Source organism: Echiichthys vipera (genome assembly GCF_963691815.1).
Source record: "Echiichthys vipera genome assembly, chromosome: 20".
Taxonomy (NCBI): Eukaryota; Metazoa; Chordata; class Actinopteri; order Perciformes; family Trachinidae; genus Echiichthys; species Echiichthys vipera.
Genome location: NC_139845.1, coordinates 8,890,701 through 8,917,861, shown reverse-complemented (window position 1 = coordinate 8,917,861; position 27,161 = coordinate 8,890,701). Strand labels below are relative to the sequence as shown.

Sequence of the window (27,161 nt, the reverse complement as noted above, 5' to 3'; positions counted from 1 at the left end):
TAGGTGCTGCCAACAACAGAGCGTGGATTACGAAATGGCTTCACCTCCGGAAATAATTTCCACGCATTAAAATATCTGAAAGGAAAGTGGATTAGAAAATAGAGGAAGGGAGTGAAGATGTAAGGCACTTGTCGGATTGACAGATTGAGACACACAGACAAGATCCTAGGCACAAACTCTCCGTTTTTTTATTCAGTTACAATTAAATCAGGTGTGAAATGTACACATACATACGTGTCCAGGCTGAAAAATATCAACAGCAACAGAAAATGAAACGTGAAATGAGTAACAAACACAGACATATTACAATTATAATGGAGGAAGGAAAAGCCCAAAACAGAGGAGAGAAGAGAGAATACTCAGAAAGACAGAAACAGGAGTCGAACAGGGGACTGGAGAAGATGGGGGTTGTCACAAAGGGTATGGGCGCCAGCCAATGCTGCTCTTAGCAGTCAGACCATGACAATGTGACTATTGTGGTTTGTCGTAGCACTTGTGACTCAAGCCTCTGAGTCACATTAGCAACACCTATAGGCAGAATTTACTGTCAGTCAGAAACATCTGACAAAGCATGAATTGTAACATCACACAATAGTTGGGGGGATATAGGAAGCGGCCGACACTCAAATTGCCTTGAATTCAACAACATAGCCGTGGTTCTGTGTGGCTGTGTTGATTTAAACAAAGTCTGTGAGGCTGAATTGTATCTCTGCTATGCATGTGGAAAAGGCTCTCTGTTGCTACTAGATTTAAAAGGATAGTTCTGATTTTCCGAAGGCTCGTAAACTAAGAAATGTACTGCTGGGGACAGCCGCTGAATGTATTTTAGCTACCTAAATAAAGGCCCACCTAAAAAAAAATGTATCATTATCAGTGTAAGTGTAATATATTTACAATAATTTCACTGCTTTACCTTGTCGTGGGACTGCCCTGTCATTTTTAGGGGGAACTGAAGACAAAAACAGTCCTTTTTACCTCACAGAACACAGGAGTTGCTCTACCGCTGCCTCAATCTGTTAGTGCGTTTGTTAGTTTTACTAGCTCCTTTTCAATTGTGAATATTTTCTATAAATTAAGCCCCTGACCTGTGTCTTTGTAATACAATTATAGTGAAACAAATACATACTGTATAATGTAGTTACTTGTTGTTTAGGACCTCCTATGCCTTTTCCCACACCAACTTCTAGGTAAACTTGGCTAATTTCCTATAGAAATACTGACCAGTTATGCTCTTATACAAATATGTAGGATACAAATATGTCCTGGCATTCAAAAATGATTGATAACAGCGCAGTTGGCCAGTTCTGGTACAAAATGCCGGTTAAGGACAAGAGCATAAGTGTTTGTTGTAGATTAAATATATGCTTTGTCATGTACTGTAGCTATCCAGGGAAAAGCTTTCCCAAGTGGGTCAATAATATTACATGCTTGAAACGAAGTACAGTATTTTCCATATGAAACTATATTAAAATCACACGTACTAAAATTATGGAGACTACTTTGTACTATACATGAACACTTAATATTTGTCAATGTTTTTTAAAATTATTGCACATTTTTATACTGAATTAATGTGAGAACAATTGCACTCATACATTATAATTGTACAGTAAAGTACTGTAAAGCATTGATGATAGATGCATAAATCATGCATATATTCCATGTTAATATGCAGTAAATATCATACACAAAACAAACATGAAATACAAAATGTTCTCATACAAAACATGGACCATATGGTACTGTATATGGCTTCATGTTCAAATATACAGTATATATTTTTTATAGATGATTCACTTATACACTGCTGAATATACATGCACAGTTATTAGCATTACAGGCGAATTACAGTTCAATCAAAACACAGTTCCTTTTCTCTCAACGTGTGCCTGAACCTCTTAACTCCATATCTCCGTTGAACAACAGTAAGCTTCCAAATGTTTTTTGTTAACCAACGCCCACAGCTCATTAGGCGTAACCTTTAGATGGGATGGAGAAGGGAGGTGGAAATCTTACTCCCACCCCCTCCCCGTCCTTCCACTCTTCTGGCACAATTCCCTTGTCCACATGCACCGATGAGCTCAGTAGCGGAAAAACTTTGCATGGAAAACAAACACATTTACCAGCTTATGATGAGGCTGATGCAAATTGATGTATGAAGTAACTGCTCCTTACACACTATAATGTTTAATATAAGTAAGGCGTATTATCGCCTTTTTGGAAGCGTTAGCAAACAACTGACACATACAGAGCAAAATGACCATCATATGGCTGTAGCTCATGACAAGCAACGATTTTATTAATTTAAAACAATATATTCAAATTGGAATGTGCCTATAACTTTCATATTGCCATACTTGAAAACTGTTAAATAAAAGCAATAGCTCATTTCAGGCCATGGTATTCTGTGATTATATCATAGCTAACGGCTAGTATTTGTCCTGATGTGACACATTCCATTTTAACTCTATTTTCATTAACATATAGTAATGTTCCCCATAGAAAATAGGCCCTCCTCTGCTGGCTGTTGACATAAGGTTACTGTGGAACGTAGCCTACACTAGGAACTAGCATAGACTATTTATTTTGCTTAAAGTGGTCATTTGGATTTACCAAAGTCAAACGATAACACAAACTAACTAACTAACTAACTGAACGATGCAGCGGTAGACCAGCAAATACTGTGTTCTGTAAAGTAAAATTGGTATCTTTGAAGAGTGAATAGATAACGGCTTCAGTTCCATGTCTGAAAAGGCTGTCTGATGGAAAGGTAAGGGAATGAAAACAATTCTAAATATAGTGTAAACTTTTATTAGGAGATGGGCACTGCTCACTCCACTCCTTCGTAGTGAGGACACCTAGTTGGTATAAGCTCATCTTAAATGTTTGCATTTTGAAGTGGGTTTTACCTAACATAAGCTAACTTTCTAAAGCTAAAATTGATCAAATTGTGCAAAGGAATTAGACGTCATAGCTGTTGTACGTGGTTATTATACCACAACTGTGAACCAGTCAGATTGCTTTATTCTTTATTTGGATCTCCATTAGCTTCCAAAAAGTGGTTGCTTGTCTTCCTGGGGTCCACAAGCTTGCTTGATTTGGGCTACCCATTTCAGAATGTGATTTAATGTCAAAACAAATATTGATGAATGGAGCTCTAAGCAGGAAGGATAACAGGGATTTGAGGTTTCTCATTGTGTTAACACAAACTTAATATGAATACATTACATTGAAACATTTTGCTGTATACTTTTTTGGATTAAACTCCCCATTGTTATACATATGACAGTGACTTAGGCAAACCTTAACGTATTCTCTTTCAGATGCTGACACATGCAGACAGATTCTAAAGCAGGTTGAAGAAACAACAACCAACAACCATCCACCAACAACCAAAAATATACTAAAATCCTTAATCCCTAGGCTCAGAGTATATATAGGCACTGTCACACTTACTTGCTTAGTGTTGGAGCCGCTTTAAAAAACATACTTCTACACACAAACACACCCTTTTTCTTTTTTTTCACTCACCTGCCATTATCATATCAATCCACAATGTAACAACATAGCCTGACACTGCTGTCAAGGGAGAACATTCAGGCTCTTATTTGCCACCTGTCAGCTTTGAGTCAAATAGAATATTTCTATATAGCATTGAATAATTTGCAATAGTTTGCTCAGATGGCTTGCTGTGGTTTCCTGCAGCACTTTGCTTCACTCATATTCGGTTTGCTTATTCTCATGAAGGATCTGACCAGTACAACCACGGTCCTCCAGTGCTTGTTACTAAGCAGCTGAGGGTTAAAAGTACTTTTCTCTGAGGCTTTCTGACAGCAGCATTCAATTTGTTCAACTTCCCTTTTGCTGCTTATTTTGTGATTAAAGCCAACAATATTCTGGTCAAGAGTCCAGTTCTCAAGCCTTGAGGCTATCACCGCTCACATAACATTTAGTTTCATGATTCAAACGAGAATGACATCAACACATGAGCATTGGATCACGTGAAAAGGGTGCATACAGCACATTGATGGCTCTCTCTTCCCAAGATGGGAACATTTATAACTATGGGAAATGTATTAGGACAGAGATCTTTTTTGGCTGGTAAAGGAGCTGATGCTGTGCTGTTCTGCTTGTGCATTACAATTACTGTAAGTTGGCTACTCGGAAACACTCATCAATGCGAAAAGGGCAAAACAACTTCTAGACTTAACTTTTAGAAAGATCTCTGGTACTGCAAGGTGACTTAAGCTGCACAAAGGACACTTCAACAGCCTAATTTTTATTAATTTAATAAGGGTTATAACAAAATGAGCTGCCTTTTATCTTGGTTAAAATATTGGTGTGCAGTATTTATTTACCTGTGCAGTAGTTGGTAGAGATACCATTGTATCTTGGAAGATGGATTGAAAACACCACTTTACTGTTTAAATGGAATAAACTCAAGATGCTAACAGTTAAATTTTGTCTGAGCCAGGCTGGCTGTTTCCCCATCTTTTCAGTCTGTATGCTAAACTAAGCTCACTAGCATAGCTGTAGCCTAATATGTAGTAAACAAAACTATCAGCAAGGTAGCAAATAAACATATTTCTCAAATGGTGAACTATTTATTTAAGCTGTTCAGACAGAATGATTAAAGAAACTCTGAGAAATAACACTGAGCAGTTAAAGCTAGCCGAGGAGAAGTTACCTGAAAGCAGGTACTGCCAATTTTAACATTTTATTCTTGGCAATCATCATGAGCTGCAGCTTTTATCTGACTTCCTGGCAATTGATTAGCAGATTTACATGGTGATAATGTTAAGCTTGTTGGCAGGAGCTGGTGTTGAGTAACCTCCAATGGCCATTAAGCGCCTTTGTTTCTACTGCATCACTCTATACCCTCACGCACCCTTTCTCCAAATGACTTTTGTTTCATCCTGTTTGCTAATAATGTTTGCTTCTTCCTTCTTCCATTTGGTTCATCTTGCTCTCTCTCCTCCCTTCCCTTATCCTTCTGATTTTCTTTAGCCTTTCACACACACCATTATCACACTTTTTTTGCCCTCACATTTCCTCTACTGCTCTCCTTCACCATCATGTCATCTGTTTTTATCCATCTTTCCCATCCTCCTCTAGATCCTCTACTTCTACCCACTGTCAGTGCCAGGCTCTGTCTAAATTTAGATTAGTAATACCCTTGTAGGATCCCTAGTCTTAATCAAAGAGCTGCACCGACCTTCAAAACAATTCCAATTCCCAGTTAGATACAATAACTGAACATGGGCAAGGCTACAGCCCATCTAGTCTCAGTATTTGGTTGCTGTCTGCGGTTTTCAGTTTGTCTACTCTGTGCCCTTGGAGGAAGTTTGAGGAGGAGGGAAAGTTAGAGAGGAAAGAATGATGAAAACACTTGCATCGAATCTGTCCTTATTCGTTCACATATTCGCTTGTATTTGTTTGAGATACATCATGTGGGAAGAGAGAGAGTTGTCATTTCCTTCCGAGGTATTTCGTGCCTTTCAGCTGAGAATATGTATGACACCAATGCCGTCACAAACTCATCTCTGTGCGTGGTGGTGTTTGTCAAAATGTTTTGGTGTCTGTGAACATGTGAAGCTAGAAAACATCCTTGTAAGATGTTGATGTGAGAAAGTGCTTTTATGAATCATCCATGCTGCTGTTTGCAGAACTCATCACAACAGATAAACAGAAATGCATGCCGGTATGTCTATTTGAAAGCTTTTCAGCAGGAAAGATTGTTGTATAAAAATACACCTGCCTCGTTAGTGTTAATTACAAGGCAAGGCTGCAAGAGGGAAAGCGTATCATCCCCGTTAATTTAGACCCTGTAGATCCCCCCTATCATTTATAATGGATCCAATAATCCAACAAGTGCTTCCTCACTAGTGTTTTAGTGGATAGCTTGTCATGAAATCTGCTACAGACATTCATTTACCTAGAGGATGAAATTTCATGAATTTGCTGATCCCCTTATGTTTCATCGGGTGCCATCATCAAGTAAAATTTCTGATACTCAATATGACCAAAGACTATCGACATGAATGGTGTGTCTATGACATTACCCATAGGTTTCTAAAGGACTATTTTGAAGCCATCCAAAAATGGGCAAAGAGGTGGAGCATGGTTGGAGGCTAGGGCGGGCAGAATGAATCCTGGCTGCTGAAGGACATCACCTTCCTGTCACTCCTTAATCATGCATTAAGGGTAGGTGTCCTTCCAGGAACTGCAATTTTTAGCACTTCCATGGGTCTAATTTTTCAGCCACGCAGGTTGTTGCTTGCCCAGTACATGTAGAACTAATTACATCCCCCTCAGCCACAGCTGTAGTTTGTGTTTAGTGATAATTAGCACATGTTGGTGGTATTCTGACACAGTAAACTTAAATGGTAAAACTGGTCAGTATTTTCTGCTAAAGCTCGACATTTTAGCATTTAGCTCAAAGTGACACTGTCCTTGAAAAAAAAATGTACTAATGTACTGATAAAATTAATTATTAAAGTACTATTTGAAAAACTCCTAATTAGCAGCGACAGAGAGAGCATGTAGTAAAACTGGCATGGCATTATGGGCTTTTCCCATCCCTCTGTATATTTGTAATAGAGTGATCCAAGCTAAATAGAAAGGTAAACAAAGGCTCACTTTGTGAACAGACCTGAAATGATATTGGTTTCTGGGTGTTGAAGTCAGAGCTGCCAAATTTACCTTGTGTAACTTTAAATTAAGCTAGGAAAACTATAAATTACCAGATGGCCTTGGATAATGGCTGTACGACATTTCAGTAGGAAATACATTGGACATGGCCACTTAGCAGTAGTGATTTAAAGTAACATATCTGCTTTAACAGAAAGGTTATTCCAAATGACTTAAAAAGGGGTGATTTAGTTTTGCAAGGTAGCTATAAGAAACACACTGAAGTGTCTTTGAAGGGGGAGTAAAAGCTTTAAGTGTTCCTGTAATGATGTGTTGATAACGTTGGTGATGACTGGCGCTGAAGTGGCTGAGGCTGACCAACTGTCTGACTGAAGGTTTTCATCTTTTCTTATCTGGCCACCATCTCTCCAGCTCACAGTGCCTGGTCTCTGGTTTAACTGATAGAGCCATCAAACTGAAGAAACTCCCATCTCAAGTCCTTCCAGCAGCGACGGATGTTGATAGGACACATAAACACACGCACAGAAGCATTCGCATCTGTGCTGTGTCCATCTTCATGTCTGAGGATTAACTGGATTTCGATCGAGTAGGGGCTGTAACTCACTGATGTCAGCAAACCTTAGCACTGGCTTTTCTGTATGTTGTTTTTCTCTTTCACTGGCCACCTTCCATGTGTCTATATTTCTTTCCCTCCTTCCAAATATTAAAATCATATCTTTTGTTACTACTTCTTTGATTGTGTGAGTCGCAATTCAACCTTATTTTATGTTTGGGTATATACCACAGAGATGTGTGCAGGTCTGTCATTGTCATCACTACAGCGTAGGCATGGACTGCAATATTACTGCTCATGCCTGACTTTCCTGCTGCGACATTCCCCTCAGTCTTCTTCTTCCATCCTCCTGTCTCTCTTTTTCTTTCTGTACTTGGAGAGGGGTGGCTTGTCTGCTGCATGGCTTAACATGAATATAGCATAAACCCCGCTGTTAAGCCTGGTGAAGGCATTCATAAGAGTGGGGGGTGGGGGTAAGGTCACAAAGGAATGTTAGATCACTCGGCGAAATGTGTGTCTACGTCAGAGTAGGACTGTTGAAAACATACTGACTTGAGAATACTGTGTGTGTGTGTGTGTGTGTGTGTGTGTGTGTGTGTGTGTGTGTGTGTGTGTGTGTGTGTGTGTGTGTGTGTGTGTGTGTGTGTGTGTGTGTGTGTGTGTGTGTGTGTGTGTGTGTGTGTGCTTGCAAGTGGTGTGTGAGACAGATTAGTGTTTGTGTCTGTGGTCCCCATAATACATGTTCTGGTCTAGTGTCCCCACATTAAATAGTATGTGTGTATGTGTGTTTTCACTGTTCTTAGCTATGGTATTTTTTTCCTCAAATCCCAACATGTTGATTGTTTATAAACACTTTAATTACCACCTAAAGCAAAGATATACTGGATTTTAAACTACAATAATAGCTGCAGCTCTTGAGATATAGCCCTGAGAAGGGCCTTTGGTGTTGGTATGTTCCTCTAGAGCCCAGTGTTTAAGTAAGTACCTGGGAATATACAACAATAAGGAGATTGCCACGACAGAACAGATTTAGCAGAGCTCTGAGGTGACGGATTAGAGCAGCTGTTTCAGCAATGTTTTTGTTTATTGTTAAGATTTGGATAAGAACTATATATCCCAGGTGATTTCAAGGATAAAATGATGGTACTTAAAGAATAAACAGCACTGTCAAATTATTTTACTTGACCTGTGCATGCCTCAGCGTTTGAATTGAGGTGTAACTGAAACTAAATAAGGTCAGAGAGCACAGAGTCTTGGGAAAAAAAGTTGCAGTTCACTGATTTGTACAAAAGCCATGGAGATAAGTAATTTTTTTTCAGTGTTGAATGTTTGTAAGGAATTTAATTTCCAGCTCAAAGCATGCGTACCACATTATACAACCATAAAAACACAAAATGCACATTTAAACTCTGTTAAGTCTGCTACATGAAATATCTGTACAAGCCACCCAACCCTTTCTGCCATGCCTTGGTAAACCCCTGTCCCATTGTCATGCATTATGCATAGGCCTGTCTCTTAAGTCCCATGAATGTAAAACATTCCCTTGAAATAGAAGAAGTTACATTGTTTCCTTGTCCCAGTGGCCTTTTTTAGTACATAGAAAGATTTAGCTTCACATAACTGTTAACATTAAAAGAAGACATTTCCAATAATAATTATTTGTGGGGATTTATCAGAAGTGTCAAGTAATTTTGTGCAATTGAAACCAGGCAATTCAGTATGCTGTATGAAAGATTAATGGCAGTTATTTATTCTCTAATTTTGCGGCAGAAAGCATATCACAGCAAACTAAATAATATGTATTTGTTCTTATCTTTGTCTTACAGAAAGAATGGCTTTGCCTCAACTGTCAGACCCAACGAGCCATGTCTGGCCAGCTGGGAGACATGCCAGCTCCAGCCAAGGCTTCCCCAAAGAAGCAACCACCTGCTCCCGCTCCCTCCTCCACCCCTGCCCCTGCTGCTGTAGATAGCAAACCTTTAGTAGAAGCAGCAGACCTAACCCCACCCGCTCCTGATACCAAGGTAGTGTCCAAAACCATTCCCACACCTGATGCATTCATTTCACCTCATGATGATTCCTCTCATTCTGATATTACCCCTCCTCCTGATAGCACCCCTCAGGAAACACTACAGTCAAGGGAAGAACAACCACTAACAGCTGAACCAGTGTCTGAGCCTATAATTCACCCTGAACAACAAGTTTCAATTTCAGAGAGTGTAGCTGAGAGTGTACCTGAAATCCCAGCAGTTGAGCAACAGCAGAACAGCTCTGAGAAAATAGCAGAGGACTGCCCTAACCCTGAGACAGAGCCATCTGATGCTGATCAACAAAGTGCAACTGTCAGTGAAATCCGTGCCGTTGAGCAACAGCAGAGTAGCTCTGAGAGAGCAGCAGAGGACCGCACTCACTTTGAAACAGGGCCATCTAGTGATGCTCAACAAGCACAGAGTGCATCTGTCAGTGAAATCTCAGCAGGTCAACAACAGAGTAGCTCTGAGAATGCGACAGAGGACCTTGCTCCCCATGTGGAAAGAGAGACACAGAATCTATTGACTAATACAGGTTTAGACAAGACAACCGTCCCGGCTGAGGTAGAAACAGAGCCAAATCCCAAGATAACTCAGAGCGAGGCTGCAGCTCCCCTGACAGTTAATGAGAAAGTAGAGCCAACTCCAGAAAAGCTTCCAGAAGTGACAACTAATTCAGTTGAGCCAGAACCTGCCTTGATCCCACAAGCAGTCCCACACAAAGTTCCTGTTCAGCTTGATCCAAAACCAGCTGTAAATGAAAAAGAAGACACTATAACAGAGGTAGAAGTTGCTAAGCCAGGTGGGAGACCCCAGATAGACGAAGTTATTGCATCAGATACAATAGATACAGCTGTTAAAGTGGAGCAAACAGACATCACTAAAAAGCCTGAATCTGAATGTACAGAATCTGAAAAGTCTTCAGTTGTAGAGAATCAACATCCTGTCTCAGCTTCAGAGGAGGAAAGTTATACAATCATAAAAACACAAAATGCACATTCAAACCCAGTTTCTCTGTCAAATATGCCGCATGAAATATCTGCACAAACCCAGATAGATGAAGTTATTGCATCAGATACAATAGATACGGCTTTTAAAGTGGAGCAAACGGACATCACTAAAAAGCCTGTGGCTGCCAGTGTAGCACCTGATGTCATGAATGAAGTTACTTCAGAAATAAAGGTACAACCAGAACCTATAATAGAGAAGCCAGTATTCGGAGGAGGTGCTCCTCCTCCTGCAGCTGAGGTTCCAGAACATATAGCTCCTGTTGACAATGTTGTGCTCCCTAAACCTGTTGAGACCCAGCAAGAATTAAAACCGGAGCCAGAAAAATGTACAGAATCTAATAGTTCTTCAGTTGTAGAGAATCAACATCCTGTCTCAGCTTCAGAGGAGGAAAGTTATACAATCATAAAAACACAAAATGCACATTCAAACCCAGTTTCTCTGTTAAATATGCCGCATGAAATATCTGCACAAGCCCAGATAGATGAAGTTATTGCATCAGATACAATAGATACAGCTGTTAAAGTGGAGCAAACGGACATCACTAAAAAGCCTGAGGCTGCCAGTGTAGCACCTGATGTCATGAATGAAGTTAGTACAGAAATAAAGGTAGAACCAGAACCTACAATAGAGAAGCCAGTATTCAGAGAAGGTGCTCCTCCTCCTGCAGCTGAGGTTCCAGAACATATAGCTCCTGTTGACAATGTTGTGCTCCCTAAACCTGTTGAGACCCAGCAAGAATTAAAACCGGAGCCAGAAAAATGTACAGAATCTAATATTTCTTCAGTTGTAGAGAATCAACATCCTGTCTCAGCTTCAGAGGAGAAAAGTCAGGTGAATGAAGTGGAAAATAAACCCATAGAAAAAGAGGAGGAGCCTACTCTACTTGACGCAGCAGATATGTCACACCCTGTTGCTCTGGTTGAAGGAGAAACCAAAGTTCCGGAGGAAGCAATAGAAGAGAATACTGTTGAGAATATAGTTTTTGAAAAAGTTATTATTGAAGAGGATACGGAAAAGCAGAAAATGCCTGATGAGGAATTATCACTTAAGATGAAAACAGTGAAGGAACCTGCTGAAGAAATAAATATTAAGGAAAAAGATATAGAAAAAGAAACTGTAGAGGAGAGAGCTTTTGGGAAGGCAGGAATTGAGAATAAATCATGTAATGACAAAGCCTTTGAAGAGGAGAGAGTTCAGGAGAATGCAGCTGCAGAGAAGTCTACTGAGGTTAAAGCTATTGAAGGGAAAGATTTTGAAGAGGCAGTGGAGAAGGCAAATGACCAGAAACCTCTGGAGGAGAATGTTGGTAAAGCTGAATCAAGTCCAGCATCCTCAATTATTGAAACAGATGATGTTTGTACTTTAATAGAGAAGAAAGAATCAGAAACAGCAAAAGAGCCAGTTGTGACTGTCACTGAAGAAATCCCCAAACCAGAGATACAGACACATAAAGAAATAGAACCAGAAACAAAGTTTGAGCCATCACCTGCTGAGAAAAGCTGTGTTGAGACAATATCAGCGCCAGAGAAGTTAGAGGAGAAAGAAAAGCCTGTGGCCGATGCAGAGAGAGGAGAACAGGAAGAGGAAAATCAAACATCTATGGATTCAATGTTAAAAGCAGATGATAAATCTGAGAAAGCTTCTGTTCCCCCAACTCCAGATTCTAAAGAGCAAGGTGAGATCTCTGACAAGGAAACAATACAAAGTATAGAGATGGTGTCATCCTCAGCTGTCATTAGTGAGGCAAAAGTCAGCGAAAAAGCCTGTCAGGAGAAAGTCATTCAGGAAGAGCCTGAAGCTGGTTCACAGAATACAGACAGTATTGCTGAAAATCAACATAAAGTAGAGAGAGAGACGTTGGCTCTGACAGTCAGCGATGAGAAACTGTTTGAGAAAGTTGCAGAGCAAAAGCTGTCAATCAAAGGGAAGGAAGAGAAAATGGACAAAAAAGAAGTTGAGTCACAACCTGTTGCTGGAGACATCCAGGAACTTATTTCAGTATCAGAGACAACTGTAGTCTGTGACAAGGACAACACTACAGAGTTTGATGTAGGAAATAAAACCATATCAACTAAGGATGAAGTATCAGAGACAGCTTTTGAACATGGAGGTGTGTCTGTCTCAGTAGCTTCAGTCCCTGTAGCAGAACCTGAAATCCCAGTGTCTGTAGTTAGTGAGCAGGACAAGGGCCCAAAGGATGAGAAAACTAACATGGAGGGAAAAAAAGAGACTGTAACTCAGCCTTTGGGAAAACCCAGTGATGAAGATGCCGTCGCTGAGGTGACTATAGTATTTAGCACAAGTAGTAGTTGATGATATGATTACATCATTTGCTTTATTTCTGCTATATTTAACAAATGTATTAAGTTACATGTGGATGCCAGGAAATGTCTGTAGTTGAATAATGATTTAAATGTTATTCTGTACACTCTGTCAACTTAAAGCTTGCACTTAAAGTTAGTACAAACAGATATTGAGAATATACTTTAATGACCGGGTTTTGCTGCCATTACATTTTATGTCATGAATCAGAAAAATGCTTTTTTTTTTTTACAACTATTTAATGCACCTACACATTGTTCACATCTAACAACCTAGAAAATTTAAAGTTTGAATATTTTAATTTTTTAATTGCAACCTCTGTGGTTAAAAAAATAAAATAATTGTGTCTTATTTCAAATCAACAGGTTAAAACTGTGGAGACCTTGAAAGAGCCTGGAGAGAAAGAAATAACTGCCAAGGACAGCAGTCCCACCAGCCCGTCAGACCTAGCCAAGCTGGAAAGCACAGTCCTTCCCATTCTTGAGGCCCAGGCAAGCACACAACCAGAGGATGATGGGAAAAGAACAGACACTCTAAAGACCAAACGTAAATTAGAGCTGCTTCCCCTCTCACCTGATTCACCAAGCTCAGAGGACGACAGAGAACTTTCTGAGAAGAATACCAAAGGTACCACAAAGAAAAAGCTCCTTGTGCCCATGGATGTCAGGGCAGATTCCCTGGATGATAGCAGTGAAAGCTTTGGTAAAGAAAGCCCAATGTCTGGGGACGATGAGGAATTTATCCGAAAACAGATAATGGAAATGAGTGAGAATGAAGATGCTTCCCCGTCTGATGAGGAAAACCTAATCCGGCGCAAGATCCGAGAAAATGAGAAGAAACAAACTGAACAAAAGACAGCAGAGGCTGTAGAGAGAAGTACATTAGGAAAAGCCAGGCGACTTACCAAGAAAAGCACTATAAGTCCAGATGATGAAGAAGATAAGCAATTCTGTGGCTCAGTGGATAAACCTGATATAGACCAAGAGGAGAAGCAAGAACCAAAAGGAGAGGAGCGTCAGAGTGGCACTGGAGTTCGCAAATTCCAAACTATGGAGCTAAATTCAACCACCAGCCCTATGCGTACACCTAATGATGATGGAATGGAAAGCCTTACTGACTCTCCAGATGATCGGTCTAGAGGTGAGGGTTCATCCAGTCTACATGCATCCAGCTTCACTCCTGGGACATCACCAACATCCCTTTCATCACTGGATGAAGATAGTGACAGTAGTAGTCCCAGCCATATCCGTTCTGGTGAAGGTAAACAACACAGAAAGGCAAAACACAGACAACCTGGTCAAATGCTGCCAACCATTGAAGACTCTTCTGAGGAAGAGGAGTTACGGGAAGAAGAGGAACTGCTAAGGGAGCAAGAAAAACAAAAGGGCTCTGGGAAAAAATCCAAGAAAGACAAAGAAGAGATTCGAGCCCAGAGGAGGCGAGAGCGTCCAAAGACACCATCAAGCAATCTTTCCCCCATTGAAGATGCCTCACCAACAGAGGAACTGAGGCAAGAAGCTGAGATGGAGGAAATCAGACGATCATCCTGCTCTGATTTCTCCCCCAGTATTGAATCTGATTCTGAAGGTTTTGAAATCAATGCCGCAAAGATCGCAGCAGTTCAGAAAACCTATCAACTGCCCATGTCAGTATCTCTTCACTCCCCAACAGATGATCAAAATACTAATAAACCACAGAAAAAAACTCTCAAATCTGCTGATGAGGCTTATGAAGAAATACTGCTGAGGGCTAAGTCTCCAACACTTGACAAGGGCGAGATCCAACCGGGAAAAGAGTCCCTTTATGGAGGCATGCTTATTGAAGACTATGCCTATGCATCTCTTATTGACAATTCAACAGCTGATCTGGGGGAGCCAGAGAAGATTGTGGTTCCTAGTCAGCCCAAAACACTGAGATCACCTGATGAAGTTTATGAAGACATGATAAAGAAGAGAAAGGAATTCATGCAGCTGGAGCAGGAATATCAAAATATGCAGCCACAAAAACAAAGCACTACCCCAGAAATTGTGTTACAACCTGCTGAGAATACCTTCTCTAAAAGCAGCACAGTAACATTAGGCAAAGATGGGAAGCCATTGTTGGATGCTGAAACTGCATATGAAGAGCTAATTAAAAGAGTGCTGACTCCTGGAACAAGTCCAACTCAGCAGGAGCCAGAAGTGGAAGCCAAAGCATCTATAAAGGCACTCTACCCCATTCCAGACTTAAAGGTGACACAGTGCTCCTCAGGAGAGTTGTCTTCTGATGATGAGAGTATTATCAAAAAGGAAGGGGATATAATTGTGGTATCAGAAACAACTATGGAAACTGAGCTTCAAACAGTGTTTTCCGAGTCACCTCCATCTTCCACATCAGTTCAACAACCTCACACCACAATCGCAGAATCCCAGCCTGATGTTGTTGATTTATCTAGTGCACTTCCAAGAACATCAGCCCCTGTAATTGCCAGTGTATCACCCTTGCCCACAGTCCCTCAGTACACACCCAGTATTCCCAGCGTAGTGTCAACTGCCCCCCCTATACCCCCCAAGCCAAGCGTCCTGCGTAGAGCTAATTCTCAGGAAAAAGCAGAAGTACCTGTTGCACCACCACTGCCTCCACCGACCCCACCAAAACCTACTGTTTTTCCCAGAAAAGCTCCAGTTCCACTTCCACCTCAGGCTTCAGCAACTCCAATCAGGCCAGAGATAGTGGTAATGACTGCAGCCCAAGGACCGCCCACAAGACAAGCAGTTACACCAATGTACAAGCCTCATGTTCCCCCTCCTGTTGCCCCAAAGCCATCCTCCCATTCAGGGACTGGAGATAGCCACCGACCAGGGCATGGTGTCAAACCACCAATTGCACCAAAGCCTGGCTCACAGCCTTCTTCACCGGCCCATGCCCCACATCCAACAAGACCCACTGTACTTCCCACTGGTCCTACTGACATAGCCCTGAATCTAAGTCCTTCTTCAGAGAGCAAGCCATTTCAATCTTCGCCTTCTTCTCCAAGATATGCCAGCAATCTTCGTGATACATATGTAGTCATCACATTGCCATCTCAGCCCAGCTCTCCTGTAGACAGTGTCTCAACTCAAGCTCCTTCAAGCCCTGGCCCAGCATCTCCTTCACGCCAAGCTCGGCCCCAAAATTATTACCAACCCCAGCTTCAGTCTCAATCTTATCCACAGCAGAGTCCACAACCAACCCCTCCTCAAACAACCAGGGTACCTTTGGCATACACACGAGTCACAGAATCCATTGAAAGTCAAGAGATTTGTGGCCCAGAAAAACATGTATCTAGTTCTTGTCACATAATTGAGGCGATATCTGCCTCGGCACAGCCACCTGTGGTTATGCCTAACCTAATCTCTCAAGTGGTCACCACCGAAGTCCAGAGGACCACTGTCTCTGTTGTTCATGAAAGGACACCACCACCGGTGCCTGCTCCCAGGGCAAATGGTGTCCCAATCTCGATGGAGAAACCTAAGCCCCAGTTGCCAGCACAGAATGGACAGACCATCTTACCTACTGAGGTGGTAGATCTTAGGACTATGAAGTTGGACCCAGGATCAGACATGAATGGTGTGGACCTGTCCGCTGGCACAGACTCAAGACGTCAGTCATTTGCAACTGATGTCAATCGTCAAAACAGTGCAGTGCAGTCACCTGTGGTCAACCTAAGTGCTGAATCATCCACAGTTTCTATAATGACTGATAGTATCACCATTGTCACCTGTGCAGCCACAATACAGCAATGTGACAATGTAGACACCTCTCAAGTATCTTCATTGCCCCTTCAGCTAACAAAAAACAAAGCATTTGAGCCTGTTTCTCAAATTATATATCGACCAATTGATTTTCAGCCCTCCACTCATGCTGGTACAGAGATCCCTATCAACCTCTCAGTTGGATCAAGCACGGGTGGAGGAACTTTCCAGGCAACCCCTGTCACTATTGCACCCACTTGTATTGCAAGTTGTGTTGCCAATGGATTAACAGGTACAACCACTGTGGCAGGAGCTGTTGACCTTAGCACAACAAAACCATTTAACACTATGGTGTCAGTGGATTCTGCTTCTACAGAAGTGGTCACAGCTGTAATCACGGACGATGATGGAAAACCAGTGGATCTGACTGCAGGGAAAAGAGTTGTATGCTGTGATGTTGTGTACAAGCTCCCATTTGCAGGAAGCTGCACTACTCAGCAACCTACCACTCCCTTGCCTGAAGATCGTTTTGGATATCGTGATGACCATTACCAGTATGACCGAACACCTTACGGCATGAGAGGGTTTGGTGGAATTAAACCGTCAATGTCAGACACTAACTTAGCAGAAGCTGGCCTGTTCTTTTACAAGAGTAAGAACAGCTATAATTTCAGTGATACCACAGAGGGTGCAGTAGATCTTACCTCAGCAAAGATTTCAGATGCAGGTCAGTGCAGTGACATTGCAGACCTATCACTAAAATGTCACTTTGAACTGCCTCGACTCATTCATGGCTAACATGGCATTTTTTGTTTGTTTTTGCTTTTCTTTTTCTTTTGCATGGACAATTCTTTTTTTTGTTTCTTTTTTTGCCCTTTCACCGTAATATTTTTGCATGTGCCTGCATGCTGTTACTGTACTGCAAATCTTATTTATACTTGTTGCACTTCTCAACATGAGTTTTTTTCCCTTTTCCACCTTTTTTCATTAGTTGAATCAGGCATGGCTTGCTTCAATATTGAAAAAGTCTGTATTATTTGGACTCAACTGATATTTTTGACTTTTGACAGGTGAAGCTGTTGACTACTCCAAGAAAGGTACTTACGCAGGAATGACAATCCCACCCTATTCCCAAGCCAGAGTCACAAGTGCTGTTGGTACACTCTTTGGTACAAGCAGTGTCTTGAGGTCATCGAATGGGGTGGTTTATTCCTCTGTTGCAGCACCAATTCCATCTACTTATGCCATTACTACCCAACCTGGGTCCATCTTTAGTACATCATACAACACTCTATCAGGTATGCATACCAGCGACACCATGCCTTCCCTGTCCAACCTCCAGAACTTGCCACTTACACGGTCCCACAGTTTCCTTTCCACCATCTCCACAACTGCAACAGAAGAACAAGGAGATACCCCACTCAATCTTGAGATCTCTAGAGGAGGTAGCACTGCTGGTATCGCCACAGCAACAACCTCTTTATCCCTTGATACCTACACTGATGCATCCCTGGAGGCCATAGCTGCTTCACTGGAGGCTCTGTCTTCACCGATGGTTCCTGGGGACGGCCAGTATCAGGCAGAGCGTGAGAGGCTAGAGATGGAGAAACTCAAGCAACAGCGCTTGGCTGAGGAATTAGAGTGGGAGCGCCAGGAAATTCAGCGGTTCAGAGAGCATGAACAGTTTTTAGTACAGAAGGAACTGGAGGAGCTACAGGCCATGAAGCAGCAGATTCTGAACCAACAAGAAGAGGAAAGACAGGCTCACCTTATGATGCAGAAAGAAACTTATGCCCAGCAACAGCAGCAGCTTGAACAGATTCAGAGACTCCAAGAGCAACTGCGCATGCAACTGGAAGAGCAAAAACTTCGTCAGATGTACCCAGGTGGGGACATACCAGGGCATGGAGTGCAGGAGGCCGTTGTCTTAGGACCTGATGGCACAGTGCTCTCGCGAAAGATCACAGATAGTGGGTGCCAGACAGATGAAGAGGATGAAACAGTCAGCAAAGCTTATACAGCAGGGAGAAAAAAGAGAACTGCTAAAAAGAGTGTTGATAGTTGTGTGCAGACTGACGATGAGGATCAAGAAGAATGGGAGGCTCAGACCAGAAACCGGCAAAGCCGGCCACGCACTGCCAGGGGTGATAGGGGTGGGCAGTCAGAGATGTCCCTTAAAGCCCATACTGAGATTTCAATACAAACAGATACAGAGGGGAACATTAGAATGGACACCAGGATGGAGCTGTCTGACTCTGAAAGAATCTCACCAAAGAAACGACCTACCCCCTTAGAAGTAGGCCAATCTCCTAACCTCAAAGTTGATTCCTCTACGCTTCAAGCCCCTCCTAAATCTCCCAACGTACTATATTCCCCTATATCCCCCTGTATATCCCCTAGTAAATCCCTTGAGTTTGTGTCCTATGAGAAATCACTGGGTGACACAAGCCCACAAAAGTTAAGAGGAAGTCCGGATCCATCAAATGCCTCTCCAGCAAGTCCCAGGGGACCAAAAGCCATGCAGAGATCCATGTCTGACCCTAAGCCCATGAGTCCAACAGGAGAAGAAAGGGCAACATCTGGCACCCAGTATGGTGATAGCTATACTGTGAGTAGTATATGTATTACATTAACTGATGTGGATTTAAGAGAGAACATAGGCACTGGCTAAGAATGTTATTTGTTTTTGTAAACATTAGATTAATAATGTTCGATCTTTCTGACGAGGTATGTCCGACTTTAGCCTATTCTTTCATTAAATAGCCTTGTAGAAGCTCCAGCTACCATAATCTGACTGTTTTACTCACATATGAATTAATATTTAGTATGTTAAGTACATACAAGAAGTGTCTTGCATCACCAACACAATCATTTGTGACATGATGGATCAGTGTTTTGCTATCCTGCCCCACAGCAAGAGTTTGCATGTTCTCTTAATGTTTGCATGAGTAAGCTTGCACACTAAGCTGTATGACATGCATGTTTGGTACTGGAAATACTGCTGCCATTTTTCTTCATCACCAAGAGATCTTGGTGTAGTCATAGAGTATCTCAGCCTGGTTCTCCATTCATTGAACTTAATGTTGTACCATGCTGTTGTTCCTATCCTGTACATTGGTGTGACCTTAACCCAGGGGATGAACCAAACCAATTTCTGACTATAGAGAGCAAAGTTACGCAATGCAGACTTACCTGTTTATACCAAGATGTACTATATGTAAAAGCTTAAATTAAGCTTTATTTAACATTAAGAATTATGTCATGCATTCCTACCATAATACTGTATTGTGTGTTATGAAAACAAACATGCTGTAATGTATTTTAGGTTTGTGGATATACACAGGGAAACATATACACAAAGGGTGGTAAAAAAAACAACTGAAGAGGTTACTCATATCCATTCAGACATCCTACAGTATGTTGCTCCTCTTCCATACCCCTCCTCGGCACTCGTGGGGCATGGAAGTCTTCAGTTTTCTGCCTGGGCGATTCACTGCTGAGAATCTCATACATACATAAAATGATGGAAAATGAGCTGAGCTTGCAGGAAAATACTGAATGCTCAGAGATCCATAGAGGCTTAATGTGAATAAATGACTTCTTTTGAAACGAAATTTACGCATATGCAATTCAGTGAGTAGTAGGTAACATTTATGAGCAGGGACAGATATCTTACTGGGAGGCACAAAAGGTGTGTTTTTTAATAACCTTTCATACACTCAAATATACTATGTTATATATAATTTATAGTCATGACTTTATATTAACACTATAGAGAGTCTAGAATCGGTGACCTGCTACTTCTACTCTTTTCATTTTATAACTGAAATCTTGCGAAATTTAGCAATTATCTCAGATTCATTTTGAGTTTCAGAGTTATGTGGTTAAGAGGAAATAATTTTTCAAATGGCTACATAAGGGAGGCTACATAAGCACCTGACTCATTTATTTTGGAGATTAAGAAAACTGTTTTTGACTGTTCTGAATTCCTACAGTCCTAATCAGTTTTTGTTTACTGTCCCTTTAGGGGAAAGGCTCAGGTGGTACACCAACCGGCACTCAAAAGAAGGTGAAGAGGACTCTCCCCAATCCACCGTCAGAGGAAGAATCAACAACGAGCGGGCAGACAGCATACAGCACTGGTTCGGCTCGCCGACGAATGTGCCGCAATTCCAACATGGCACGTGCCAAGATCCTGCAAGACATTGATCGTGAGCTAGATCTGGTGGAGCGTGAGTCTTCCAAGCTCCGCAAAAGACAAGCAGAGTTAGATGAGGAGGAGAAAGAGATTGATGCCAAGCTTAGGTATTTAGAGATGGGCATTAATCGTAGAAAAGATGTGCTACTAAAGGAGAGAGAGAAGAGGGAAAGGGCCTATTTACAGAGTGTTGCAGAGGACAGAGACTACATGTCAGACAGTGAGGTTAGTAACATCCGAGAGACGAGAGGTGGGCGTGGAAGTGGTGAAGATGAGGAGATTGAAGGTCATGGTCTTGAACGTCCCAGGACAGCTCCCCAGTCAGAATTGGATGACTTTGTTCCACCTCAAACCAAGCATGAGTATGGAAAATACTCCCAGTACCAATACAATCAAAGCCAATACCAGCAGCCTCTCTACCAAACTCCCCAAACCTACCAATCTCATTCTCTCTACTCCTCTGTCCCCTCGCTTACTAGCTCCCAGCAGCAGAGTTACCACCAGATGCTCCTTTTGCAGCAGAAAGCTGCCAGACAAGCAGCCCTCTTGTCAGAGCTGGATGCAACTAAATATGATGTCATTAGCCGCCAGCCTGATCCCACATCATCAGCTTACTTGGGAGTCAAGTATGACAAATATGGCAACCACCTTGACCTCAGAGCCTTGGAGGTGGGAAGTATAGCACGAAGCCCCATGTCAGCTGTCTCTGATTCCTATTATACAGATGTAGATCACCATACACCTCGGAGTTACATGCTGCTGGAAGATGCTGCAGAACTGGCAAAGGGCTCCACAGGTCTGTCTTCATCTTACAGTCTGGCTGAGAGGGAGCTGGCCAAGGCAGAGAAGCTGCTGCGTAGGAGTGCTGCAGATCTGGGGTCTACTGACTATCTGGGATCCACCTCTAGACTCCATACTTTTGGAAAGACCCCTGATGAAGAAGATACAATGGAGGAACCTTATGAACTGAAACTCCTGAAGCAGCAACTCAAGCAAGAGTTTAGGAGAAGTACAGGTGGAACAGAAAATCTTGAACAACTGACAGGCCTCTCCCAGCACTACTACACCCCGACCTCTAGCATTTCTAGTTACTCCCAAAGACACTATCCAAAGACAGACAAGTACAGCATCAGCCGACTTACTCTAGAGAAGCAGGCAGCTAAACAACTCCCAGCCTCGATGTTGTACCAAAAACACAAGACTCCGTTATTAGATCCTAAGATCTCCTCCAAGTATTCCTCTATTACAGACAACAGAGGTTTGGAGACAGACTATAACAGCTACCTTGGGTCTACCAGCGCATCAGTAAGATCCAGCCGGCTCTCGCAAGATGAGATTACATTTGGCCTTCGTAAGAATATTGCAGAGCAACAAAAATACCTGGGGTCCACTTTGGGTGCCAACCTTGCTGGGTCACTAAACTTGGGCCAGAGCTTAGGTTTGGATTCTGCTTATCCTAGTGGTAGTCGCTCAAGACCCTCATCCAGGCCCACATCTTGCTATGGCCTCGACTTGTCTATCAAAAGAGACCCTTCGAGCTCTTCACTGAGGCTTAAAGGGGATGGTGAAACATCTGGAGATGTACCAAGCTATCAAACCCCCTCTGGTCGCACCAAACCCACCAGCCTTCCAATTGTGCAAAGTGGCCGTGGACGAATACCCATAGTGGCCCAGAACTCTGAGGAAGAGAGTCCATTGAGTCCTGTTGGACAGCCTATGGGCATGGCCCGTGCATCAGCGGGACCTCTTCCGCCCATCTCAGCTGATTCAAGGGATCAGTTTGGTTCCTGCCTATCCTTGCAGGACTCCCAGCAGCAGCAACAACATATAAGGGAAGAGCCAACCAGGGGTAGGGGTTATGTGCTGCTGGATGACCTTCAGGGCACCATGTCAGATAGTGAAGGTAAAAAACAGACTTGTCAAATTGTCACTCTTTTCCTACTTAATGTGTCTGGTGATGGTTTGTCTTGTCTATTTGTGTGTATACTATTTAGCTGTATTAACCTTAACTTGGTGAATGTATCTTCTGTTTGTTTTTTGGTGTCAGTACTTTGTTCAATCAGCTGGGATCTGGTGTGCATGCATGCCTTCGTGCATTTTGCTCGATGTCTTATAATGTGCTTGAATGTATCTTATGCATGCGCTGTGTCTGCATTCCATTTTCCCATAGTAGTTAACTGCATGCCACTGTACAGTCTAACTTTCTCTTACACACTATGTGCAAGGTTTCCTTCTTCAAAAAGCAACTAATCACTTGTGGAAGTCTGAATTTTTATTATTTTGTAGAAAATGTAGTGCAAATTATACACTGATGAAGTGCCTCCCCCACTAGCAGACATACATATTGATACATAATTCTGTCGGATGAACCAGTTCTTTTACAGTTATGCTTCAAAACAGCACATATTGTAATAGCATATCTAATAGTACATGAATTATATTTTTGGATTCTCCAATAGTTGATGTGTAATGTGGATAGTGGATAATTTTGGTTTATCCCATCATATGTTTATTAATATATTTGTGGGTTCAATTATGATATCAAACTAAAGGCAAGATCAAATAATATTATGACCTTCCTAGAAAATAACATTATTATAATTTAAAGCATTATTGATATTTTTCAACACACTTATACATATGTATGTAATAAATATAACTTTGACTTGCATGTCTTGTCGTGAATATTTGCTTGTATGTGTTTGATACATAGGGGTTTTATGTCGCATGGAATACATTTATGCCTATTTACCTTTCTGTCCAGTTTCTCTATTTTATTTTCTAAAGGTTTCACTGCTTTTTAAATATGTTTTTATTTTAAACAGGAAACAATCTGATAAAAAAAAGACAACCACACAAGAATACTGTTTAAATTAACATTTGCTGAGCAAACATTCTGTTTCATTATTTATTTATTTTATTTACTGAAAGCATACTGTTTTCTGAGCTGTCATCTCTAAGACATAGTTTTAAAAAAATGGAAGGAAAGGAAAGGGTTTTTTTCAGGCAAGGATATAACATTTGGGGTAACTCAGTAACAGTAACAGTTTACTGCTCAATAATAAAAGCAATACATTGCAGATGATTCTCTTCCAGTCATGGTGTCAACCATTTTTATCGCAATAATTTGTATATTTTATGGAGTCCCACGCAACTTACAAGCTGCAGACAGGGTTTTCATGGAAAGGGATGCAACATGTGACAGTTTTAGTTCAGCTTCTTATAGAGGTACCATTGTTTATCTTTCTGGTTTGAACATTTAAAAATCCTAGTTCTGAGTTGTCTTGAATACAGAATAACATTTTGTGAATAAATTCATATGGATCCCATCATTTTGCAATGTAAACCCATTTGCCTTGATTCCAGCCCTAAGTGATTCCCTGATGGCTTTGAACAGAGACGATGCAACCAATGGTAGAGTATTAGTTCAGTTCTCTAGTTATCCATTAGCTATTAACATATTAACCTACACCACAAGTCAAATGCACATCACCATGAAATGATGACCAAATGTTGGGCAGGCTAAATACACTTGTAAAATGGAAAATGAATACCACTTTAATTTACAATTCTTCAAACAAATATTAGAAACACGTTCACTTTTCTAACAATTGGAGTAATGAATAATTCAAAAATATTTACATACCCAACATTTATATTCATAAAATATTACTGCACTATAGGTTTATATTGCAACTATACATACTGTACTTATACTGTTTTATTCACTCTTAAACTACATTCTTTCTGCTTATTTTACCTTACCCTAAATGTGTTGCTTGACATTCCCCATTTCACAAGGAGTTGAAAATTAACTTTCTCTGGCCCTTGTTTTCTTCTTTTTCTTTTCTTCCAATCTCTAATTAGTATAGACTTTTCTTGAAATTAATTTTGCTTGATGGCATGTAATTACCTTTATATGAACTGAAGAAGCCCATCCCATATAATTGGATGACAATGTCCAAATTCTCAGATTGGTTCTGAAGTGGTGCTTGTTTTTATTCCTGAAGCCTACCACCTTAGACGAGAGGAGACGGACTGGTTTGAGAAACCTAGAGACGGGCGGTTAGAGAACGGGCAAGAGAAAAGACAGGTGAAACAGGAAAAAACACACACATACTGCAGACACTGTAGTAAAGTTCTCATATGAACTATACACACCAAGTCCAAATGGTATTGAAATGCATGGACCCACATAATATCAACTGGGTGTCTATACGTTGTATGTACTGTCACGTTAATGCAAGGCATTTAAATCCTCCATATATATCTACGCTGCAGTATACATATATTTCTACTTCTATACTTAACTGTTCTCATTTACCTTGTACATACTTAACATCTCACCATTGTGTATGGGTCACAGGGAAAAGGCCCATACTACCCCTTCCCTCACCTCAGGGTCAAACTGCAGAGGGATCCCAAAGACCGCAGTGTCTCAGGTAAAGTAACACACTTTTCTACATTTAATTCAATAACATTATGCAAACTATGCAATATTATGCAAGAGGCATGCATTGCAAGCTAATGTGTTATTGACTGTGATGCATACATCAGTTTTTATTGACCCCATTGCTTACTGACTCCATCGAATATACACCGTTTACGGCATACACATTGTTTTCCCTTTATTGAATTTGAATGATTATAACAAAAATTCACACTTATTTAAAAAAGAATAAAGATAGTATCATATCATCCCATTAGGTGTACAGAGCATGTGCTTCATGCATTCTATTTACTTGATATTCATGCCAGATCTCGAGAAACTAGCAAATTACTTCCCCTGCCGTTTCGTTCCATCACACCATTCCTTCAGGCTCAAAGCAAGAAGACATTTCATTTCCTGGATTCCCTTTTGATTTGGCTCTTTTCCACGCTCATCAGTCATTGCCACGCTCAAAATGGCGTATCCCTCACACTCAGGATTATCTTGTGCAATTAACAGACAGCTCACAAAGGAAGCATTTTGTTTATGAGGACCCAGTGATGAACTGAGTCATTTTGTTCTGGCGTCCATAACAATGTGAAATACTGTAAAATGAAGGAGGGTCTGCTTCTGTGTAGATGAAAGCATTTTATGTGTGAAAAATTTACAGTATATGTGATCTGTGGATAATCAGCAAAGGGGTTGGCATGTATGTTGTTGTTGCAAAATGTGTTCCATATTTTAAGAAAATAAACAATGCTGCATGTGAGTTGGTGAATTTACTCACATGCGCATCCTTTGTTTTAATGACTATGGCAAAACAAATGAAAATTTTTGACTGTGGGGTGAAAAAATCTACTAAAGCATCAACATCACAAACAAATGGGCAAATTGGTTTTACTGAAACTGAAACTTAAAAGCCAATTACACTATGGCCTAATTAATACTGCTTCTCACCAGTCTTTGTTTTTGGTCCTAAATAGGAAATGGTCTGGGTATCCGTGTGGTTGGAGGGAAGGAGGTCCCAGGTAGTAATGGAGACATTGGAGCCTATGTTGCCAAAGTCCTACCTGGTGGAGCTGCAGAACAAACAGGAAAGATTCTTGAAGGTAAACTCCAGTTTAAACTTCTATACGTGCAAAACAATCAACTTCATAGGTAAAAAGAAACTACATCAAATGATATTCTGAAGATGTAGTTTTTAGGGGGGAATATTCTTTTTTGCTTAAAGAGAGATAAGAATGCCTCTCTGCTGTGTATATGGTGGCTAAATATGAATCTACAGCCAGTTAGCTTAGCTTAGCTTAGCATAAAGACAGGAAGCAGTCAGTATAGGCATACAGTAATAACAGGAACAGGTTTATGAGGTGGTCTTGATTTCACATGGGGGAGTCAAGGAGCTGTTAACATTCTCATCCTCCCAGTCCATCTGTTTGCTCATAGTCCCCCTTAATCTCAGTTTTAAGCTACATTGAAGGTTTTCGGACATTTGGTAAAGCTGTGCTCAGGTCCTTTTTGAAGCTGCCATATTGGTGATCTATGGATGGTGAGAGAGGGAGAGAGATAAACTCTGTTGGACCTGTGTAGTGTGCTATCCACCAGTCTACGCTCTGTGGATGTGTGTGTTTGAGTGTGGGTAAATCTTTTAGCACGTTCTGTTCTTGTTTGTGTCTCCTTCCGTTTCCTTTGTAAAGTCATTTTTGCCGTTTCTCTTCTGTGTTTTTCTCTCTTCTTAGTGGGAATTACCAGATCCCTAATGCTAGCAACTCTGTGAGGCGCTAATTAAGCACAGCAGGCTGCACCTTGAGCTAAATCCACATACTGAAGTGCTCACAATGACAGTGCTAACATGCAGATGTTTAGCAGGTGTATTGTTCACCATGTTCATCCCCTGAGTTGAGCATGTTGGCACATTAACATTTGCCATTTGCTAATTAGCACTAAACACAATTATAATTTAGCTGAGGCTGACAGGAGTTTTGTTAGTTTTGCAGGTACTGCAAATTCAAATTTTGACATGATAATGGTGCTAGATGAACAATCTGAGGATCCCCAAATTTGTTCTCTAGGGCCCTGAATAGCTGGAGCAACTTTCACAGCAATATGTAGCGATTTCACAGCAATCCACACCTGTTCAACATTGCCATCCCCAGAGTCACACTGCTAGTGTGTCTAAAACAGACAGAAAACAAAAAGAAGATTTTAGCTTTATATTACTAAGTGAGGATTAATCACTTGGTCAAGGTTGAATTTG

The 27,161-nt window shown here is 41.2% G+C and overlaps 1 protein-coding gene across 1 annotated transcript in view; it reads left to right on the top strand.

The window, feature by feature from the left end:
- pcloa (piccolo presynaptic cytomatrix protein a) overlaps positions 1–27,161 on the top strand; it is a gene marked incomplete at both ends in the record, with an annotated part of 57,547 nt that overhangs the window by 12,465 nt on the left and 17,921 nt on the right. The window contains 8 exons of the mRNA XM_083934940.1: positions 9,031–9,228; positions 12,933–17,007; positions 17,351–18,888; positions 20,308–22,381; positions 23,845–23,892; positions 24,489–24,571; positions 24,845–24,920; positions 25,891–26,016. Of these exons, the coding sequence (XP_083791066.1) occupies positions 9,031–9,228; positions 12,933–17,007; positions 17,351–18,888; positions 20,308–22,381; positions 23,845–23,892; positions 24,489–24,571; positions 24,845–24,920; positions 25,891–26,016 (8,218 nt within the window). The remainder of the gene's footprint in view (positions 1–9,030; positions 9,229–12,932; positions 17,008–17,350; positions 18,889–20,307; positions 22,382–23,844; positions 23,893–24,488; positions 24,572–24,844; positions 24,921–25,890; positions 26,017–27,161) is intronic.